This window comes from Ambystoma mexicanum, chromosome 1q, assembly GCF_040938575.1.
Source record: "Ambystoma mexicanum isolate Mex_15411 chromosome 1q, UKY_AmexF1_1, whole genome shotgun sequence".
NCBI lineage: Eukaryota > Metazoa > Chordata > Amphibia > Caudata > Ambystomatidae > Ambystoma > Ambystoma mexicanum.
In genome coordinates, this window is record NC_090922.1 from 1,176,229,975 (window position 1) to 1,176,252,566 (window position 22,592).

At 43.2% G+C, this 22,592-nt stretch overlaps 1 protein-coding gene across 1 annotated transcript in view; it reads left to right on the forward strand.

The window, feature by feature from the left end:
* Window positions 1–17,612, forward strand: part of NEGR1 (neuronal growth regulator 1) — a 2,727,005-nt gene extending 2,709,393 nt beyond the window's left edge. The window contains exon 8 of the mRNA XM_069642755.1: window positions 17,548–17,612. Coding sequence (XP_069498856.1) covers window positions 17,548–17,612 — 65 coding nt within the window. The remainder of the gene's footprint in view (window positions 1–17,547) is intronic.
* Window positions 17,613–22,592: the final 4,980 nt, after the last annotated feature.

Genomic DNA, 22,592 nt, shown 5'->3' on the forward strand with positions numbered 1-22,592 from the left:
CCCCAAACTCGGGTCCAGGTTCCCTGAATGGGAAAATACCGGGCCATTCCAACCTAGGAGGGCCCGGTATTACCCCATTCAAGGAACCCGGACCCGGTACATCCCATTCCCATTTGAGCCCCCATAGGGTGCTGGAGATGTCAAGAGACTGTCACAGCAAGGTTAGATGACTGAACTATGTTTTTGGCACAGATCAATATGAAAGGGAGATCAGATAAGCAAGCCTTTCTTTCAGAAACAGTTTTACCTTCATGATTGCATTGATAGAAATGAAAAAAAAACATGGGCTATATGATTATACACCACCCTTCTAAGGAAGGGTCTGATTCATCCTCAACACGATGATATCTACTGATGTCATCTTCCTTGAAGTCTTGAGATCCAGACTTAGTTGTTATATCCATATCTAATATCCTTAAAGATAGGGCCAAAGCATTGTATTCTTCTCAACTGTGACCCCATTCCTTTCTCTTCCCATTAACCACCTACTAAGATCATCCCCTTCCAATTTTAGCTGGGAGCTGAAGAATTGGGGCACTGCATGAACCACCTTTCAGGCACAGAAAGTTTATCTGGTAGGCAAAGGTCCAATGGTCTCTGTGGTATCTACGTAGCCACAGACATGAAGTGGAGTCCACGTCCACTGTCAGGGATGACTTCCTGAGCTGAACCAACTGAGAGCATTTTCCATTCCCCTCGCAACACCACCCAACCACAGGTAGTGGAATTAGAGGTGCCTTGGTCTATTGGAAGGAATAATTCATTTTTACACCTATCTGGCGCCAGTGAACATAAGCTGACAAAGTGTCTAATGTCCTAGTCATCTCTAAGTGACCAACCAGAATTTAAATCAGTTAGTCAAAAGAAACCACCCGGATCCTAGGAGAACAATTAATCTCTGGCTGGCCCCTGCCTCAGAATTGTTTTATTCACTTTATTTGAACAGGCCCTGACTCTCGCCCTGCACATACTCCCTGTTCCAGACCAGACCAGGGCACTCGCCCTGCACCTGCTCCCTGGCCTGCTTCCACAGACCCAGATTGTGCCAGACCTCTTCATGGTAACAATCTGCCTTACTTGGCTTCAAGCTGAAGACAACTTGCTTAAATCTTTCAGGCCATCAGGTCTCAAGCTACCTGGTCCAGGGCCATAGTAAGCGTTTTTGGGGCATTGGGCACAGCCACTTTTCCCTTGCCCAGTGAACCAAAAAAAGTTGGTATATAGAATATATGGCTGTGCCCCCTACAATGTGATCATAACCCATTGCTTGATATGCTGTGCAGCAGAGTGAAAATATATAAAGGTACTCATTTACAGTCTCTTTACCATATTCAGACGTATTGGACCCAGAATAATAAACAAATGGCATCTCATAGAAAACATTACCAGTCCACGGGTAGGGCTACTTTTCTGCTACCATAGATACATGACAGATATTATAAGGAGCTGCTATGAGGAGGTTGTGGTCTTAGATGTAGGACACACATCAGTAGCCACATGAAAAATGTACACATACACATAATAGACAGAAGACTCATATATCAGCATACAGGATCTCTAGGGTCTCCGTCTACTATTGCTACTTTGCTCTGTGAACTGTGTCTCATAAGGATCTCTCCCACGCTCTAGGTTCCTTCAGCTGTTGCTGCTGTTGTTCTGCGAACTGTGTCCCATCATGCTCTCTCCCACTCCCTAGGTTCCCTTTTACTGTTGTTACTGTTGTACTGTGAAATGTGTCCCATTAGGCTCTCTCCCACTCTCTAGGTCCCCATGCATCTGTGGTTACTGTTGTCTGTGAACTGTGTTCCACTACGCCATCTCCCACTTTCTAAGACCCCATTCATCTGTGGTTACTGCTGTCTGTGAACTGTATCCCATTAGGCTCTCCCCCACTCTCCATGTCACACCCCGCTGGGGGTACAGTTGTACTGATGTGTGTCATCTGTCTGTTCCCTACTGTGTGATCCCACCCTGTGCATCCTGTGCACCTTTCCATCTCTCTTTCGTTCTCTCCTCTAACTGCTACTCTATCTCCTATCTATCTATCTCCTATCCTATCCCTCTCACTTAGTCTGGAAGGAGGACATTCAAGAGGGACATTCTGGTCTCCAACCCAGCCTCCCTTTCGCTGATACCTTCATAATTGCTTCCTCCAGACACACTTTGACCGACATCCTCTTTATCATTCCCTCAGCAGACCGTTGGACCCCTCATATGGTCGGTGTGAGGTCCTCTTGGCCTCATTTTACTCCTCCAAGACCATCCTTAACGTGTATCTGAATGGGACCATCTTGGTCCAGGACCCTCAGCCCAACATCCTCTTTTTTTAAAGCTGTCACCCATGTCTTATCAACTTCCTTCCTTCTCCTGCTACTCCTACAAGCACCTCTCTGGCTCCTCAGCCACCCCCTTCTACAGCCACCTCTGTGGCACCTTTCTGCTACTCGCTGGCTTCTATCCCACCTCATGCCATCACCTCTGCCCACTCTCAGGCCCCTGTACCACCTCTGCTCAGTGTACCCCTCAACGGAAGTATTTCAAATGTGGCAACCTGCTCCACATCGCTACTCGCAACTCTCGCTCTGCTGTCAAACACTCCTCTGACATCTGCTACCTGCTTGAAGAACTTGAACTGGACGTCCTTGCTCTCACCGAGACATGGTTCACGGCAAGCTCTGTCACGAGTTTTGACCCTATCTTCCCCGATAGCTACAAGATCCTCTACAAACCCAGAACCAATGGACCCGGAGGTGGAGTAGCTCTGATCTTTCCGGAATAGGGCCTTGCTTCTGCCATTTCTATGCAGGCCTACTCCTCCTTTGAATGCCTGGTCTGCAGGGTCTCTACCTCCCCTGGACTCTCTCTGGCAGTGGCCCCCATCTACAGGCCACCTAGCCAGGTTGACCGCTTCCTTTAAGAGTGGGCATACCTCTCTTCTTTTCTCCTTGCCTCTACCTCTTAACAGCTCATCCTCAGAGACCTCAACATCCAACTGGATCCTTCTAATCCCTCCTCTGGGCTCTTCCACAACCTCTGCAACACTCTCTCACTCTTTCCATTCTACCCTCTGGCCCGACACACTCTGCCGGAACACCTTGGATGTTCTTATCTCCTCAGACATCCCCCTCTCTAAAATTCTCAATTCTCCTCTCTCTTGGACTGACCACTTTCTGCTCTCCTGTCACCTGAAACTCTCTGTCCCTCAGGCCCAGTCCACCCCAGCACTGACATCTACCTTCTTGGTCATTAGGCCCATGAACCGTGTGTCAGTGGATGCCTTTGCTGCTACTTTCTGTGCTCCTTCTACACCAGCAGCTGACTCACACTCTGACACAGCCCTCTCTTAGCTGCATCTTTCTATGTAACAACAATCTGGACGTCCTTGCCCCTGTCGTGAGAATCCGTCTGAAGCCTACCTCCAAGTATAACTCTTAGTATGACTCCAACCTCGCTACCCTGAAACACAAGTGCAGGGTGGCTGAGAGGAAGTGGAGGGCTTTGGGCGCATCCTCTGACAAACTGGCCTGCTGCCTGCTCCAAAGGCAAAACAAGCTCTCTGTCCTATTCAAGAAGAGAACCAGCATCCAAGCTGGCATCTCTGCATCCTCTAGAAACACAGCCAAACTCTTTAAAATCTGCAAGGAGCTGGCCAATCCTTCTGCAGTCTCCACCTCACCTGTTCACTCCCAAGCACTCTGTACAGCTCTGGCCTCTCACTTCTGTTATGTAAGATTTCCACAGAGCTGGTAAATCTTCCTTTCCTGGTTCAACCCCAGAACTTTTTGCTTTTCTAGTGGGATATATTTTTCATTAATACCTCAGTGGGTGGGAACCTTTTTCCACACTCACCTAATCTATTTCTCTTTTCATGGGTGTCAATTTTAAGACTCTCCATAGTGTCTTTTTAAAGTTATAATATTTAACAACTTATTGGCAATAAAGGGGCTCCCCATTTAACTTTCTTGTGCTAACGATGAGTGAACTACAGTTCCCAAGGGCAGAAAGGATCTTTGGATCCATTTTACATTTTATTCTGTGAAACCAGCACACCCCACCTTATGGGGAGTGCTGGGGAGATACAATGTATCCCCTTTCACATTAAAACTGTAACAATTATGTTACAGTGGCAAGCTTACCTTTAATGGATGGTGGCAGTGATATCTTTTACTAATTTGGTGCACCTTTACCACAGGCTGTGATCACAGCTACAGTAAAGGCACCTAAGGGTGCTCATTTTACCAAAATGGCCTGTCTTCTTTTTCTGCCATTTTCGTAATTCTTGTTGTTTCTTGTTCCTTCCCCTGACATCCAGGGAGGGGGGATTCCTTTGTGTGAGTTTTGTCTTCAGCGGGAGTCCCCTGGACACCCAGCCCAGGCACCAGTCAGTCTGTAAGCACAGGAAGTGGGGGAGGATTCCAATACTTCCCCATCCTTTGTCTTACACCTTGCTTCAACTGGGACAAATCCCAGTGGGGGGCTGGCTGTCCTGATGGACAACCAGACGCCCCTTTCTTGTCAAATGTGGGGAGAGAATGCACAGGTTGTGCTGTAATTCCTGATAAATACTGGAAACCTGGAAGCTGAAGTCATGTCGACCACTGGAACAGAAAACCGAAGAGGATGACGAAGGAAATGTAGCAGAGATGAATTCCACAGACTGGAGAGCCTGCTGTGCAACCGGAGCCTACTGCAGCCCTCCCTTCCAAACAACCTGGGGTCTCCGAAAATGATGACCCAAACCCAGAGCCTGATGAGACCGACTAGACTCAAGAAGACCTGCATTCTGAGCCATCCCACTCGTTGCTGTGACCTTGCGTTCTTGCAATACCCCAATACCCTGGGACCTTCAGCCACTATACGGTGCTCTTTCGAATTCTGAATCTCGCTGAAACTTTGTGGGCATCTTGGTGTATCTCCAGAAACATGAATCGAGTCCAAAAAGTCCCCTCACAACAATGCTGGACCTTTGTAGTGATGAGAATTCAATCAATATATTCTGTCTTCTTATGTGCTCCTTGAAAAGGTGCCAAAACCACAGAAATACATTCAGCCAAGAGGGTAATCTTGCCTAGAGCCTTCTTCATCGATCACTGCTGCAAAGTCCCTTCTGAGGTCTTGTGTTCAGTCTCGAGGAGAAGGAATCCACTGGCCGGGTATTTGGCTGCAGACCCTGAAATTCTCCTGCTGCAATCTCTTCTTTATTGCTGACGTACTGTGTTGGCTTGGGTATATACTTACCTTAAGCCTTTTGGGATTTCTGTGAAGTCCTGGGGTGTTTTCTGTGATTTGGAGGTCCCTCGTCCAGTGCACACAGTCCCACTGCTAGAATCCTGCTGGGGTGTCTTCTGTGAAGTCCCTGGACTCTAAAAGTAAAGTACTCACCTCTTTGCCCAGTTTTCCTAAGGAACATTAACTTTTGCTACTAAAGAACTTATTCTAACACTGCCTGTTAGTCACTAGTCTTAGTGACCCACCTTCTACCACTGTGAACACTCATGCTCCAAGAATAAGGGAAAGGCTTTCAAGGGATTGGGACTTCTGCCTAGAAAAGAAATCAAGTGTTCTACTTACTTGTAAAGAGTTGGTTGGTAACTGTAATTCTAAGAGTGAACAGTTACGACATATCTTACTGATCTTGAATGTGTGATGCACTATTCTTAAAAGTAGGGTTAACATCTTTTCTTCCTTAGCCACTGTTTTGCCAATCTAATAGAAAGTACATGTGAAGGTATTTTACTCTCCTGTGTGATTAGGATGTGCCTCTTTACAGAAGTAATCTGTTGGTTTCACCAGATTATTCCTGTAGGGTAATTGTATGAGTGTCCTCCAACTGTTGGTATCACCAGGTTAGTCCTGTTAGGATAACTGTATGAATGTCTCCCAACTGGGCCTTGCTTCCCCTGACTTGCTGCTAGCCTGTCCTTAATAAGTCTATATTAGGTTGTTGCCTACCTAGAATAACTATTCAGTAAAGTGTGACATTGGGTTTTACTTTCCCCTTCATTGTGAAGTTAAAGTATGTGGGTTTTACTTACTTTGTGTTAGCTGTGTGCCATCCAAAATGAGTTACCAGAGTTATTATCTCAATCTGGGGTTCCCTGATTTCAAAAGCATCTATAATTATATATTACATCCTTAGGTTTTACTCACCTGGTATAACTGTGTGTTATGACAAAAGTAGTTATATGTTTTTACTGCACCTAGGATAAGGGTTTCACTATTCAACAAAAGTATACTGTCCAGTTGACTGTTTATGTGATTTGTTCCAAGAGTCACTGTACAACTGGAAGGGTCTACGGCCTTTGTATTACTGAATGTAATCTGAAAGTAACCATTGGTCTTTTACTCCCAACGAATAGGCTTGACCTATACTAAATGTGTATAACAAGGTTTTGACTTCCCTAGAACTACTGTTAGGTGTTCCAAATAAGGTATATACTTGGGTCTGTGTGCTTTCAAGTATAGTGTTGTGTTTTTATACTGTGATTTCTTATAATGTTTTAGTACTTACTTACCCCTAGATTTATCTGGACCTACCTGTATTTAAATAAATCCTTTATTTTTCAATACATAGTGTTTCAATGTTTCTTTGGATCATTTCTGCTCTCTCTCCCTCCTAAGATAAGCCTAGCTGCTCTGTCTACGCTACCCTGAACTCAGGTGGTACAGCCTTATACTAAGAGTGGAGTCTTGTACTGCCTCATTTGAAAGGTTTTACTAAGCCCTTAGTTGGACTTCAGAAAAACTGTCCTAACAACTTCACCACGGAAACTCAGGATATCCTGTACTCTATCTCCTCTTCCTCTCCATCAACCTCTCTCGCCCCTAATCTGGTTGCTGCACCGTCTCCTCCTCCTTTCTCCTCTTTGTCTCTGACAGCACCTCAGGTTCTTTCAAGACAAGTCCGCTCTATGAAATTGTCATCCAAACAGGCGCTCCCCTGCTCCTCCTGAACCTTCAAGGACCACTGGATCTTTATCCTATCTCCTCAATCACTCTCTTGTGAACCCCCTCTTTAATAACTCCTGGAAAAGCTGACCATCTCACAGTTTACTCTCCACACTGAATCTGTTGGTGTTTTCATTACCATCAGTCTGACTTCAGAGCAGCCAGAGGCAGGGAAACTGCTCTCCTGAACACCTGTCTGGTCACTATTCTTGACTCCAGCTTTCCTTCTGTCCTCATCCTTCTTCATCTTTCCTCTGCTTTTGACAAGGTCATTCATGCCATTCTGATCAATCAACTCTGAGAATCTGGACATCAAAGGTAAGGCCCTGGACTGGTTGACATTCTTCCTACTGGACCAAACCTCCAAGGTCCAACTAGAGTCATTTAACTCCATCACCTCTCTCTCCACATGTGCTGCTCCCAGGGTTCTAACTGCTTACCCTGACTCTTCAATGTCTACTTCCCTTCGGCCCACCTGTTCTCTACCTTCTCCTCTAACTTTCAGTGTTATGCAGATGACACTCAGCTGTCTTTCAGACTCCCCTCAGCCTCCTCTCCTCTCTCGCTCATTCCTGACAGTCTAGCCGTGATTCAGGTTTGGTGCACCTCCAACAATCTGTGACTTAATCCCAGTAAGACAGAGATCCTTCTCATTGGGACTCCTGCTCCCACTTTCCCTCTCACACTCTGGCTGACTAAATACGGACCTCTTCCTTCGCCTTCCTGTGATGCAATAATCCTTGGTGTCATCTTCAACTCCACTCTCTCCTTCACTCCTCACACCACAGCCCACTACCAGCTGCACATCCCCAGAGGTATTCCTCCATTTCTCCCTTTCCCCCAGCAGCTCAATGTCTTCTGAGCCCTGGTTCTCTCTAAGATGGACTACTGCAACAGCCTCTTTCTCAATCTGCCTTCCTCTACTCTCCTCCCTATGCAACTAATCCAGCACTATGTGACTTGTTCTTGGCCTCAAGCCCAGGGGTCATATCTCTCCAGCCCTGAAATCTCTACACTGGCTACCAGTGGCAGCAAGGGTCAACTTCAAGACCCTATGCATTGTTCAAAAGGCTTTCTGGGACTGGAGCCCGGGCTACATCCAACTCCCTCTTCCAAAATACCTTCCTTCTCAAGCCCTTTGCTCAGCCACCGCAAACTTTCTGAGGGTCAGGCGCTTCTCCAGCCAGAGAGTGGGGGGGTAGATCTTTCTCCTTTGCAAGTGCCTCCCTCTGGATTGGCCTCCCTGCCCCTCTCAAACTAGAGGTGGACCACCTGAAGTTCCGGAAGCAGCTCAAACCTTCCCTTTCTCCTCTGCTTTCTCTCTCTTGCTGACCTACCTGTCTGCTGAACAAACTGTTTGCTTGGTTACCCTCAGCCTGGGTACCAGGCTTCTCCATGATAAATCTCCTCTGCACTTCCTCTATGCCTACCGCACACCTAGGGGCTGTAACTGCAAACCTACAGTTGCTGCCTCCTTGCACTTATCATGAGCTACACTGCCCTGGGGGCACTTACTCAGAGCAATGCTGTCCTCATTGCACGTCCTCTCCACTCCTCCTACACTTTGTGTTATCGCACTTTCATGGTCTGAAAGACACAAGGCCTAGTAAGATCATTTGTCTTGTCCTCCCTCTGTCTTCCCCCCCTTTTCTTGTCACACCTAGAAAGACTTGTGTACAGGCACGTTATAAATAGCATATCAGATCATAACATATTAGCACTCGTACAGAATGTAAAAGTGCTCAAGCATGGAGATAGACTGGAAGCAAAGATAAAGGTAAACATACCATTGCATAGAATAGGTAGTGGACTTAAATTAGAAGCTACCAGAAAGGTGCTTTCATGCTAACATAGACTTAGATCAGAAGAAAACTATGGTTTTCAATCCGTATTGCAATTAGCCAGCAAATAAACTAATGACTTTGTGGTGTACTATTTATCAATGCCACTATTATTTTACATGAAGCAACACTGTAGCTAGTTAAACCATGAATTAAACTATTTTTAAATACCATACCCCGAGAACTAAATATGTGGCTGACAGTGTTACATTTTTTAGAGGCGGGGAATTTTTCCAGGTTAAGCACCACAGGATTAATTGAGTTTCCCAGGATCATACACACTGGTTAAACGGTTAAACTGGGATTTGAAACAATCTGCAATGTCTGCACTTGACACATGTTTCCAATTTTTTTATCACATAGCAAAGTGTAACTATCTGTGAACCTTTGACTTTTATTAACTAAAATAATACCCTACAAAGCATGTTTTGCAAAAGGAGAATGATTCTGTTTTCAAGTTCTCCAACATCAAGACAAGTATACAAGTGCCAGAATATTAATTGATGTGAACATAAAGGGTTTCACCTGAGCTTTTCTATTGTATTTCAAATCTGTAAGTACAGCCAACACACAGACTTGGGCACTGCTATTTATGATCGTAAAAAGTACCTTTGCTCCTTCAATTTAAGAAGACACGTGGGTTGAGGGAATGTGGCATTCCACATGTCCTTCTTATATCAATATTTGTATTTGTAGTAACCTGACAGAGGTGCTGGAAAACAGGATGAGAGTGCCACAGGATCTTCCCTCCCACCACTTCCCTCTGGTATGTAGAGAGAGAGCCGGAAGAAGGTGTCTAGGCTAATTTCCCTTTGAGCATCTGTAGTGGGCAATTCATATCATACTGATTTAAAATAACATAATGTATTGCCTGCTTTCAATTGTGTGAATAACCTTTCTGTGAAGCAAAATGTCACTCTCACTGCAAACTGTTATGGGAGAAAGTAGAAATAGAGATTAAATGGTTTTACACAACTCTAGTGTCACCAAACAGTGTTTCATTATGATATGATATGATATGATATATGATATGGCATTTGTAACGCGCCTATGCACAAGTGTTTCAAGGCCCGACGAGGCAAGGGAAGGGTGTTAAGGATTTCAATCAGGCACACACCCAGGCCTCGCCTAGCATGTAGTGCGCAATTAAACCCTTATTTTATTTGTGTCTATAAATTCAATATTGTAAGTGATATACCATTCATCACACCCTTCTCAAAATACCCCCCAGGTCACACTGGAATCAGGCTAGTTTGTAAAGGTAAATATGTATTTATTTGTTTAATATTCAAATTACACATACGTTTAGTATATATATATATTTATACACATTACACCGCCACAGTGGTGGCCGTGTAGTTATGGTTAAGTTGCCAATCCCATAGGAAGAGCACTTTTTGGGCGGCTTATAACTTCGCTCTCCCTGGACAAATCCTCGCCAAACTTTGCAAGTATATTGCCCACTCTGATTTCTTTTACAAAGTTTGTTGAGGTTTGGTCCAGGGGGGCAAAGTTATAGGGGGGTACAAAAATTCCTTTTTTTCCCATAGACTGAATGGGGAAAAAACTTTGCTCACACCTACAGCCGAACCGCTGGCCGGATTTTCACCAGATTTGCGGCAGGAGCAGTGGCTTGGCCCCGAAAATATGCTTTTGTAAATTTGGTGAAAATCCATCCAGTAGTTTTTTAAAAAATGACCAAAAAGTAGGTCACCAAAGATTAGTGATATCTATGTCCAATCCGCGGACAGACTTCCCTGTTCGGTCCGCGACAGTGTCCTGATTGGCTAATCGGCTTGCGTCATGTCTGCCGACATGCGACATGTTTGCTGATTGGATGGTGAGGAGCGTGAAGTGCGTCAGATTTTTGGAAACGCCTGCCATCTTGGATTCGCGGACAGCGGCCGAAGTCCGCGGACATCGCTGTAAAAGTGTATGAAAAAATGTAGCATTCCACTTGGCAAACTTATCAAATAATCTCTGGCGAGGTGAGGGGTGATGAGGATGGGATGCGATGTGGCTGCAAGAAGCAAAGAAAACAAGTGTTATTTGCCAAAAAAAAGTCTGCAAACAGTCCTGATGTTCACGAACAGTCCTCTGAAAGTTTGCGAACACCTTAGCATTACAGGGTTGGTGAAATGCAGTTCTTGGATGGCTTATAACTTTGGTGCCACTTAATGGAACTGCATAAAATTGTGCATGCATATTCCTGGGCTGATTCTGAGTGAGTATACAAAGTTTGGTGGGATTTTGTCATAAGAGGGCAAAAGTAGAGGGGGTCCCAAAATAATGTAAAGGTTTATAAATGAGGTGCAATTTGACGAATCCTCACTTAATTTGGGAAACTGATAATGCGAAGTTTGGTAGGATTTTGGGAAGAGGGGGCAAAATTAGAGGGGGGTGCCATAAATGTGGTGCCATTTGACAAATCTACACAAAGGTTTGCAAAAAGATTATAGATCCAGATTTAAATGTTTTCATAACGTCTGAATGGATTTTATCAAGTGGGGGCTAAGTTATATGACGATTGTATGTGCATACATTTGACACTTTTGAAAAAATAAAACATGGGTGGATTTCCAGCAAACTTGCGTAAGGAGCATTGGCAAGGACCTATAAGCATGGTTTTGCAAATGTGCCAGTTTTTTATTATTTGACAAGTGTCATAATGTAGCTACAAAAAATAGTGGTATACCTTTAGTGACTGAGGGGTAGCCTGTGGCCATGGGCAGTGGCCAGTTTGTCCGGGTCTTGGAATAAGGTCATGACCAGACAATCTGGCTACTGGCCATGACCACAAGGGACAAAACATAGGATTAAAGTGGCCATGTCCACCTGGGACTGGCTTTGTGGTAAAGTTATTTGAAATTAGGATAGATTTGAAAGGGAAGAAAAATGTGTTTGTAGTAATATGGTCATGGGGTTCTCTGTTTGCCTTCTGCAGGCTGCTATGGAAAGCGAAGATGAGCCCTGTATGGAGCCCTCACCTTCCCTTTCCATGGATGCCATCCTGGAAAAGGATTTTCCTTCCTAAACCGTGTTGGAAGAAAAATTATATTTTTCAGCAGCCCGGGTTCCCTCTTTGGGAACCTAGGGGGCTAATGGCCTTCATCCCCCATTTCAGGGGCTGGAATGGAGGGATAATGGTCCAGAGACCTTGTTATCCACCCTCGCTTCGCTTGGGCTGATAATTTGGGCTTCTGGGCCGGTATCCACTGTTCCAGTCCCTGGAACAGAGGATGAATGCCACAATATTTCCATTAGCATAACACAAAATGCAAATGGCAATGTTGGAAAATCTTATTTAGTCTATGTACTTTACTGAGAAATATAAAGTAGATGGAGTCAATACATTTTTTTTTAGTTCTATTTTTTAACTGTGAAAGGTGGTTCCTAAAGGAATATGTCGTTTGTTGTTTTGGGGTGTATTTTTTTTTGGCAGGAGAGCTGAGAACGAAAGGTGGGGAGAGAAATGAGGGAAGAGCAACCAAACACTAATATGGAGGGGTAGGTGGACAAGGGAAAATGTTGCGCGTGTGTTATTTCTAAGTTAGGGGGCACTGTTTCTCATGGTCCTTGATTACAGCAGTGGTGGTGGCTCTTGGGGAGGAGGGATGGCTTTAGCTGATGCCATTTTAAGATAAATAGCAGTTTTGCTAAAAGTATGTGCTGTGTACTAGATTGTTAATGGATAATGAGTAGGAATAGGTGTTGGAGGTGTGCAAAGGAAATTTTGAAGTTGGAAGTTCCTAGATCAGTAGAACATGCAGTTCCGAAACTGTCCGCCAAGCAGAGATTTTATCGTGAACTGCAGACGGGTTCTCAGACATGTCATTATGCCGCGCGCCAGCGTATGGTCATGTGGCACTGTCCGGAAGGTCCGCTATGAAGTCAGATGTTCGTAGACGTCTACGGATGCAAAACTAGTTGAAATAGTTGGAAGAAGTGCATAGAAGTGTATAGAAGTGTTCAAAATTATTTCAGATGGTGGGAAATGTTTTAAGGTGAAACTTTGGAAATTGGACACAAATATTGCTCTATTGGGTAAGTATGGTATTAGTAAGTTGAAGGAAAATAGCATGATGTTGCTTCCCCTATTGTTTTCTATGTCTCAAAAAAGCTCCTCCGCTTCTGCGTCTCTTTTATCGAATATATCCGTCATTTCTTGATGGTGCACTGATTCTGCTCGAGCGGAAGCCTCTGATTAATATTTAAAAAACAATTTCTTCAGCCTCTGTCAGCTTTAATTCCTCTCCTGGGGCGAATCTTCTATGCTACTTTGTTTTTAAGGTACCAGGGTCAGCACATAGAGTGCCTATATTGTGGCTGAAACAATATCAAATCTAATTTGTGAATTTTGTAGTTGGTACTCATACAGCGCGCGATCCCCAGAAAAGATCAATTTTTTGGACAATCAGTTTTCCAATATGGTTTGATTTATTAGTTGTTTTATGTTATGTATCTGGTTCTTCATGTATTGATTCCATTACTTTTAAACCTTCATTGTTTTAATCTCCAACCATTTCCACAATTCCTTCTTTGAGGCTGCTTCCAATTTCTCAAAGAGATTCCTTAATGAGGTGGATGTTTGGGATGATTTTGCTTCCCCTATTGTTTGTTTATGTCTCAAAAGAATTCTTTAATAGATTAAGTAGTTCTCCCAATCACTCCTGACATCTTGTTATCAACAATATAAACACAACTCCTTGTAGAGACTTTTCATCAAAATCTATTTCACGTATGATGGCATCGGTGATGTCATCAATGACATTTGTGATGTCATCTTTGATGTCCTGGGTGTTAGTCTTAGCAGTGCAGGTGGTGGCACGAGTTATGGTTGCTTAGCTTACCATAACTGTCGAATTTTAGGGTTTTTTCGGTTTTACCTGGAACCATAACGTCTGTTTAACAAAGTTTTTTCTTTGAATTTCATAGGTTTTTATTAGTCCAACTTAACTATAACCTCCCTTTAACAAAGTTTTTCAGTGAATTTCAAAGGTTTTTATTAGTGCAACTTAGCCATAATGTCCCTTTTTTGTTTCATTGAATATATATATATATATATATATATATATATATGGGAAAACAATCGCCTAACAGTGACAATACATTTCCGAAAATAATCAAAGCAATTGAATTCAGTTATAATGATAAAAAATAGAAAACACAGGGAATAACAGTTTTGGTTTGTGAACAGATAGCGTTTAGGTTAATTTTCCGCCTGCAAAGTTTTTTTTTAGATACAAATGGGCAATCCTACACAGATGTAAGTAATCAGCAGGTATTCAGGAACGAAAGACAATGGGCCTCATTACACGGATGGCGGTAATGATTTACCGGTACCGGTATTTTACCGGTACCGGTAAATCCTTACTGCCTTACTACGAGGTCCCTTTGTGGGTTGTGGAATTTAACGCCTGCTTTTTGCAGGCGTAAAAAACCAACCCGCAAAGGGACCCAGGGAGCTAATTACGGTACCGCAATTTGCGGTACCGTAATTAGCGCCTTCCCCATATCCATTATGCCCTATGGGGCAAAAATGGGAATGGGGAAGGGCAATGGTGGAAGGGGGAATTACCGCCCCGCCAACCTTGGAATGGGGCGGTAATTCCCCTTTCCGCCAAGGCGGTGCCTGTATTTTACTGGCATGAACCATGGCGCTACTAGCGCCATGGTTCTCCGCCATCCGTGTAATGAGGCACAATGTCTCGAGTTTAAATGCAATCTTCCCTCCCCAAACAAGAGAGAAAACCGTTTTTGAAAAATGACACTTTTAAACTGACAGATGAACATGGCTTTGTAAAATACTTCAAAAGGGTGCAAACATGCTTAAATGGAGAAAAATTCTGAGGAAAGCAACACTAAACTGGTCCTAACACACATGAGCTATAACATAAACAACAGTACCCACTTTAGATCAGAATGGAATTGAATAAGCACTTTGAAATGGGAAAAAAGACACATGTAAACTTTTGAAAACTGCAAATTCGCAGCAAACATTTACTATGCGTTATTGGAGAGGTTTTAGTGAGAGGCGCTTTTGCAAAAATAGGCGCGAAAATGGAACAGGAATTTGGATTTTAAAATGACAGATCAGTTTTATTACACTATATTAATGACTATGAAAAAGAGGAGGCCACACATGAATCTTCACAGTTACGTGGCCAGCACAACCATACACATGGTGGATACTCAATTTCTTTCTGGGATTTACTTTAGTTACTCAAAATCACTAAGGAGTTATGGTTTTGTAACACAGATGAGAAAAATCAGCGCAAGAAGTATTCGAACAATACTAGGGTTCTGAATTCAAAGATGAGATGAGTTGAGATTGGGATGATACAATGCAGATATACTATGAGTTACTGTTCTTCCTATTAATACTTACAGTCCTTTGTAATTAAATTTGACCGTCATAGTTCTGGTCATTGGATTGGGTCAGGTCTACCGGCAGCAGGGCACCTATGGAGGTATTGGATCAGCGGCGCGGTTGTAGTAAATTTTTGACTACACCTCAGACTAGATTTGGATGGGCCCTTCTGGTCACCGGACACGGCAGATTACAGGATGCAAGTTTCAGCAGGCAAGCCTTAATGGTAGCGAGCGAAGCTGAATCAGAATTATTCTTTTAAGTTTTGGATGTTTGAAAGTGGGTCTAGCTAGCAAGAGTTCAGCAATGCTAAAGTCTGGATTCTGCAAAAAACAATCTAGATCTTCAGAGAGGTCTGGAGTCAGCTACAAGATGAAGAGTTCTGGAACAAGGTGCTGCGTGGAAATCTGGAGGGGTTCTGGAAGCAGTCTCCATGTGGAGTGAAGTTCCTATATTTTTACTATCAAATGTCATCACCAAGTTTTATGGTGTTGGCAGAATTTCAAACACACCCCTACGGCTGTGAATGGCTGCAGACACGTGCTTTGTTTTGGTTGGCAGTCCGAACAGATCTGTCATCTTTACGATGGGATTTAGGAACTCCCACATTGATTTTTACCAAAACATAAATTTTGCACAAATGTACGTTTCTAAAATTATGTACCCTAATAAAATCAGACACATATAGTTCATATTTGATTGTCTATATTCACATTCAACCCCCATCTTTGTGAGATCTGTCATTTTACAGATTTCTATCAATTTTAACTATACCAGTTTGGATTAATCATTTCTAATTCGTTACATCTTTGGGCACTTATCAGTGGAACATGTAAATACAATTTTAGGTTTGCAACATTAATTGTTCTGCTACAATGAGAATGTTTTCCTAACTTTGGTTCCTTAAATGGTGCAGGTTTCATCAATGTCTTCACATCAAAAGGCTGAAATTAGGTTAATGTCTACCAATTTTCAGATGTATCCCTCTTTAGGTTGCTCAGTTAAAGAGTTTCAACTTTAGTCACAAATAAGGATTTAAAATGTCCCAGCTGTTTTTTTTTCTTTGTACCTCCCCTTCAAGGCAACAGCTGTCCGGTCCTATGATCATGGAGATGTGTCCCCTTCCTGGAGAGGGATGTATCCTGCCCCTCCCAGCAGAGGTCAATGCTCAGCCTGTCCTTTGTTCTTGGATCAGCCAGAGACAAATGTCTGATGCTCTATTAGTTGTCAATATGCAGGAAACATTAGACTTCCTATTTTCAAGGGAGTGTCAAGCTGAGATGTCAACTTTCCCAGGCCAGGCACTGCCCAATCAGAATTAAGCAGTTGCTTCCACTGGGTTTGACAGCTAATTTCCTTAAGCAGCTGTCAGGCAGGGAGGCCTGGATTCCTCTGACTGCCTGAAGAACCTCTGATTTCAGCACACTTTTCCTTTCAATAATTCACTGGGAAAATGACTGAATTAATAAGGGCATTTTCGGATTTTAGCCCTTCTGGGGCCTTGCTTCAGGTGACAAGTGACAGATGACACATGACAGGTGACAGCAATGATTCCTGTTTTTACACCAACTTTGCCTGTGTGTGTCAGGGTGTGCAGCTCTTTTGTGGTTTATAAACCCTGCACAGTTTTGCAGATTTGGCACGTCCGTGGGTTATTGCCTCCATTTTTGGCAGTTCTCTTTCCCCATTGCAAAGGGGTGCAGTGGGGTGCATTGGCATGGGTAAAAATATTCCACAGGGGAACAGCAGGAAGACAGACAACAATCTTACTAGTCCAAGTGTCATTGAGATCACGCAAGTGCAGGAGAAGGTGGAAGGGGACAGTGCAGTACATGGGATCGACAGTAAAAAATTAATAGAATACATAAAATCGATAAGTAAAAAGTGCAGCAAGCTGGTGGCAAGTATAATTATATAATTATACTGACAAAGGTAGCAAAGGTAAAAGAATGTTTCAATGTTTACAGTGTGAGTAAAACACTGATCAATGAAGTTGTGCATTGTGTTATCCAGTGTTACCATACCACCTGATAATTGTCTGCAGATTCAAAATGTATTTATTTGCGATGAGAACATGTAACTAAATGTGTATGAACTCATGAGTGTATCCCATTATTTGCTTAATAATTGTTAGCATCTTCTTTATGCTATTATGAATACAACATAAAAAAATGTTATTGAACTATGTTTTGAAAAATCAAGATAAATGATTGCGATCAACCGAGTTTCTGTGTATTCTTATTTCAAGATAATATTTGTTGGGTACATGACATTATGAAAATGAAACACAAGACAAATGCATACTGTATCAATTACTTCAGTCATATTGGTGTAGTTTTCTGCCATTTAGTGCACGATTAATGCACTTATTTCTGCTCATTTTTGTAGAAACTAATCAACCTACTACTACCTCTAATCCTGTCACAAGCCCAGGTCAGTGTCCACAAATATAGGTACTTAAGATTCTACCTGAAACCCGAATTTTAATGTATTGTATCAATGTGCCGATAAAATGGTGGTATGTTTGTTAGAGCTAGTGTGCACGAATGCCTGCTTTCAGTCTTTGTGCATTTTCTCCAACTTCCCTCTCTTCATGTAATTTAGTGCAGCGTATTCCAGTGATTATTACAGTGCACTTAAATTGTATGGTACATGCTTGAGCAACTCTCAGTGTACGTGTAAAGTCCTGTAGCTGGCTTTCCAAAGTAACCTATGTAATGTACTGCCCTGGCTGCTTACCTGTACTGCTTTGGCTAGTTTTCTGCTTTGCTATACTTCTTAGTCATATTACCAAATTTTCGCAACAGAGACAAACACTAATAATGTAATATAGAATTTGAATACAGATTAAATATTTGAGAAAAAAAGCCATTTTAAATCAAGTTAGAAAATTGAATGACGGACTGGATCTTAAGGCATCCGAGGAGCTTCCAGGTAACTCTTGCCTTGCAATACTAAACATTTAAAGACCTATGTCACTCGTCCATGCCGCCAGGATCTTCCTGTGCCACACTCTCTCAGAGCGCCGTGTGCGCAATCGGTCTTCGTTGAGCTCCTAGGAAAGAAGAAGAGAAAGATGAGAAGTACCAAACAACGTTCTGATATCCAGGACTGGACTAACCCTTTGGTGTAGAATACATCCAAATATCTGGTGAAGTAACTTTATTGTTTTGGTGCATTACTCTATTGAGACAACGAAGGGAATAGATTGGACCCTACCTCCAGTGAAGCAACTGGGAACCGTGGGTCACTTTGGACATACGCCTGGAGTTGCTGGTCTACTCCAGATGGGTACAGTGAGTTTCAGCTGTCTCAGAATGCTTGATGGCAACAATCTACCCCTCACACGTAATGGGAGTTCAGGTGGGATGGGAATAGGGCAAGGGTACAAGATGCTAATAGTGTACCTTTTTACTGAACGCTGCAGTGTTTACATATCCACATGAGAAAACTGAAAGGTATGAGGGATAAAATATTGGGTTCCCATTATCACCCTGTCCTTTTAGAGGACTCGGACCCTCCTGTATCACTAAGGGGATGCAAAGTCTGATGGAGGTGGCGGATGGTTCCCGTCACCTCTGCTGAACACTATGGCAAGGCGTCGCAACACTGTAGTGTGAGGATAGTCTTTTTGTGTAGGACGTGTTGTTTTATTAGTGTTTCCCAGGACAGCTCCTGCTGAGGGGTGTTGTTGTGCTGGAAGGAGGCATCATGAGAGATACTAACCACAATACCCTAAACCAAGGCATTGCTTATATGTAAAGATTACAACTTCCACCAGGATATTACCTCTCAGAGCTATGTGAATTGGGAACATAGATGTACATGCGGGCCCTGTGCTGCAGATTTTTGACTGTCAGTGCAGCTGTCAAAAGGGCACCAGTGACATCTGTATTTGCTCTGTGCCACTAGAGAACAACCAGTGCCCATCGGGATACTGGTTCAACAGAGCACAGGTGTACACTATTCTTGTGTCTTGGAGTTTTAGTAAAAATAAGAAAAGGGCCTGTTTCTTCACCCTTGTCAGATGATATTCTTTCCCAGTGGCGCATAGGTTGTCTTTGAAAACTAATGTCAGTCCATCCATAGCAGGCCTACAAATCTACAGAAACAAAAACAGGAATGACTGTCAGTCCATCAACAAACATGATTTCTCCTTTCCCAAGCCTGCTCAAAGAACTTAAACAAACAACTGCAGGTCTCTGAAACTGCTCTGATGCGTGGTGTTCTTCTGACAGGGCATCCATGTTATTACTGGAGGGAACAAATACATTCCTCTTTGAACAGTGTGTTTAAAGAACAGCATCCCACAAACACTGAACAAGGAACCTCAAGGGCTTCACACCCCAGTGAACCACCTACACCACAACACTTGGGTTCTACCTCAAAAGACATCAGTCTTTCAAGGAGAACATATTCATGAAGACACAAACAACTTGGTACCAATGTTCGGTCCTGCAGAAAATCAATGGCTTCATCCCAGTAAACCACTTTTCTGATATGCTGTCACAGTGTTGGTACCTTTCCACCTGGATGGTGGCAATGCACTTCTGTAAGACGATCTGATGACCACCATGTAGAGATGGGCCCAATTTGCTGCACTAGTATAAACAATACTCTCTAAAGGGTTACTCCTAATGCACGGTAAAACCCAGCTTTATTCGATACACAGAATCTCAGCTGGGACAGCATGCAAGTAGCTCTCAATATTACAATGAGTGTGAGCAGATGTTGTACTAAAAATAAGTAAGCAATGATGTCATAATACAATATCAGTTACAAAACATATGAGGGGTTAGGATTGGTTAATTTCTTAAGATACGTACATACATGTTCATTTCCTCATTAGCTTATACATATCTGATGGCTCCTCCTGAGCCCAAACCATCACAGATAATAGTTTCACTACATAATTCCACTGGCCACTAATTGGCTGGCATTATTCATCATGGGCGGTGTGGCAAGAGAGATTTTTATTGGTTGACACCTTACTCACCAACCTTGGATATTTTCATGAGACGTCAAAATATGAGAGACACATAGGGTAGAGGGAGAGAGAAGTCTATGATGTGCACTAATTCCAATTAAAAGTACTCCCCATCATATTCAGGCTATGGAGCCTATCTGTTCCTTTGTATTTGGCCTTGTGTGTCATTTGTGCCTGTGTGTGTGCTAGGGAGTGCAGCAGGTGTATTGGCTCATTATGAATAACCAGTGTTCTTCATGTCTTCATCACATGTTAGGGGACCATGTTGCAGAATTAATTTCTTCACATTTACTTGGTTTTTAGCTAATTCTAACATGCATTTTCTACTCTCTTCATCTGTCTGTGATAACGTCTTTTGACATACCGATCTCATGCACCTGGACATCAATAGCTGGTTGTGCTCTTATTGAACTTTTACTTAACTTGGGAGTTTCCTGCTTCTCGTCCTGGGAACTGTTATCTCATCCTTGCATTCTGCATCTCCATTACTCCCTTCCGTGCATCTGACCTTGGTGCTAACTACAAACTACGGTCTGGGGAGTTTCATAACTTCTAAAAATAAATGTGTTTTTATGAATTCAGTGGGCCTCATTCTGAGTGGGGCTCAAAGGGATACCGGGCACCGTTAAGGACATCAGTGCCGGTAATCCCTTTGTGCCCTACTACGTGTTCCCTTAGCGGGTTCCTTCCTTAACGCCTGGGTGTACCAGACGTTAAGGACAGGACCCACTAAGGGAAATCAGAGCCAACAACGGTACCGCAAATTTCGGTACCATTATTAGCTACTTCCCCCTTCCCATTGAGCCCTATAGGGGATCAAATGGGAATGGGGAATGGTTGGTGAAAGGGGACTTACCGGTCCCGCCAAGGTCGGACTGGACCGGTAAGTCCCCATCTCACCAAACCGGACACGGTATCGGTATGGGAGGTAGTCATGGCGCAAATAGGGCCATGACTACCTCCATACTCGGAATGAGGCCCAGTATCTTGTATAGGTCTTACTAACTCCTAGGCCTAATGCAGCCTCTGTGCTAGGAAAATGGCTTTACTTCTGCGCTTTCTACTTCCATGTTGGTGACCTATATTTGTGTTTGTTCATATTACATTCATCTTGTGCATCTGCCTTACGTTGGTTTCCCTACCTGTGTATGCTGAACCTATCCTGCCTATAATTCCATCTACCCTCTCGGTATTCTGGAATCCTCCTCCCTTCTATACTACATACAGCACACTGTGTGTGCTTCCTACAATCTAACTGTAATCCCTACTAGTGTCGCACAACCCAACTAATTATTTATGGCAGAGGCATGTACATTGACTATTTAAATTATTGTTTCCTAGAAACTAGTTTGTCTCATCTCTCACCCCTAGATTCATTGGATGGTAGTACTGCCTCAGCTGGTGTCATTTCTCAACTGTACGGTAACGGTGAATAGTAGGGGCAGGAATTGGTACTTGCATATTCATCACCCCCATTAGTTCCACCCCTTGTTGAATCTTCAACCACCCCTGCACTGCTGCCCATCCCATTATAGCCATCCTTGGTAGCCACATGTTGGTGACCCTGCTCAGTCTACCTCCCTGTGCTACTTATTCTCTGGACTGCATGTCTTAAGACAGCAGTCTCCTTCCCCTCCAAAATCCACCCGATGTCCAGTGTAATTTTGGGGGTCAACAGGACATTCCAACATTGTCCCAGGGCAGGGGGGTCCAATAGGCTCTTCCATTGTGTACATACAGAGTAGTTCATCTGTGTGGGTAGACCTGTGCATTTGGACACCCACATGTACTACTGTTGTCATTTCCAGTGCTTGTTTGCTGGCCTTTTTTCATTGGTTTAGTGCTATTTTCAGGACACAGAAAGCTGTCAGGACCAATATCAGTGTGGCCAGTAACATTTTGAATGTGTTTGCCAACCAGGTGGTTACCCCGTGAAAATAAGTAATGAAACCAGACATCCTCTTCAATGTCATCCACCTCTTACACCATCTTAGTGTGCAGCTCCTCTAAGATTGGTATGGCCTCTGTAAGGGACCCATTCTGCTTATCGTTTGCTGGTTATAATTACAGCAAGAAGCGTCTATCTTGGGGTAAATGGCCCCCTCCATGGCTGTGATGAGATCAAGAACATACCTATTTTTGAGAGTCATTAATCGTACTGATCTCAACTCCTATTTAATTGCATTGAACTCCTTCAGTGTGACATTTTCTGTTTGCAACAGCTCCCATCTGGTTATTTGTAACCATTTTGGCATTTGTTGCTGCTTGCAAGCCAGGGGAAAGATAGGGGATAAAGACAATTCCTGTTCTGCCAAATAGTTAATGTTTGTATAGTATGTCATCTTAGACTTGATTGATTGTGCCAAAACATAATTCTCCCTTCGGCTACGTTTTAGGGCAAGAGATCTTTTCTCTCTGGTGTTTGCGCTCATCAGGAGAAAACTGC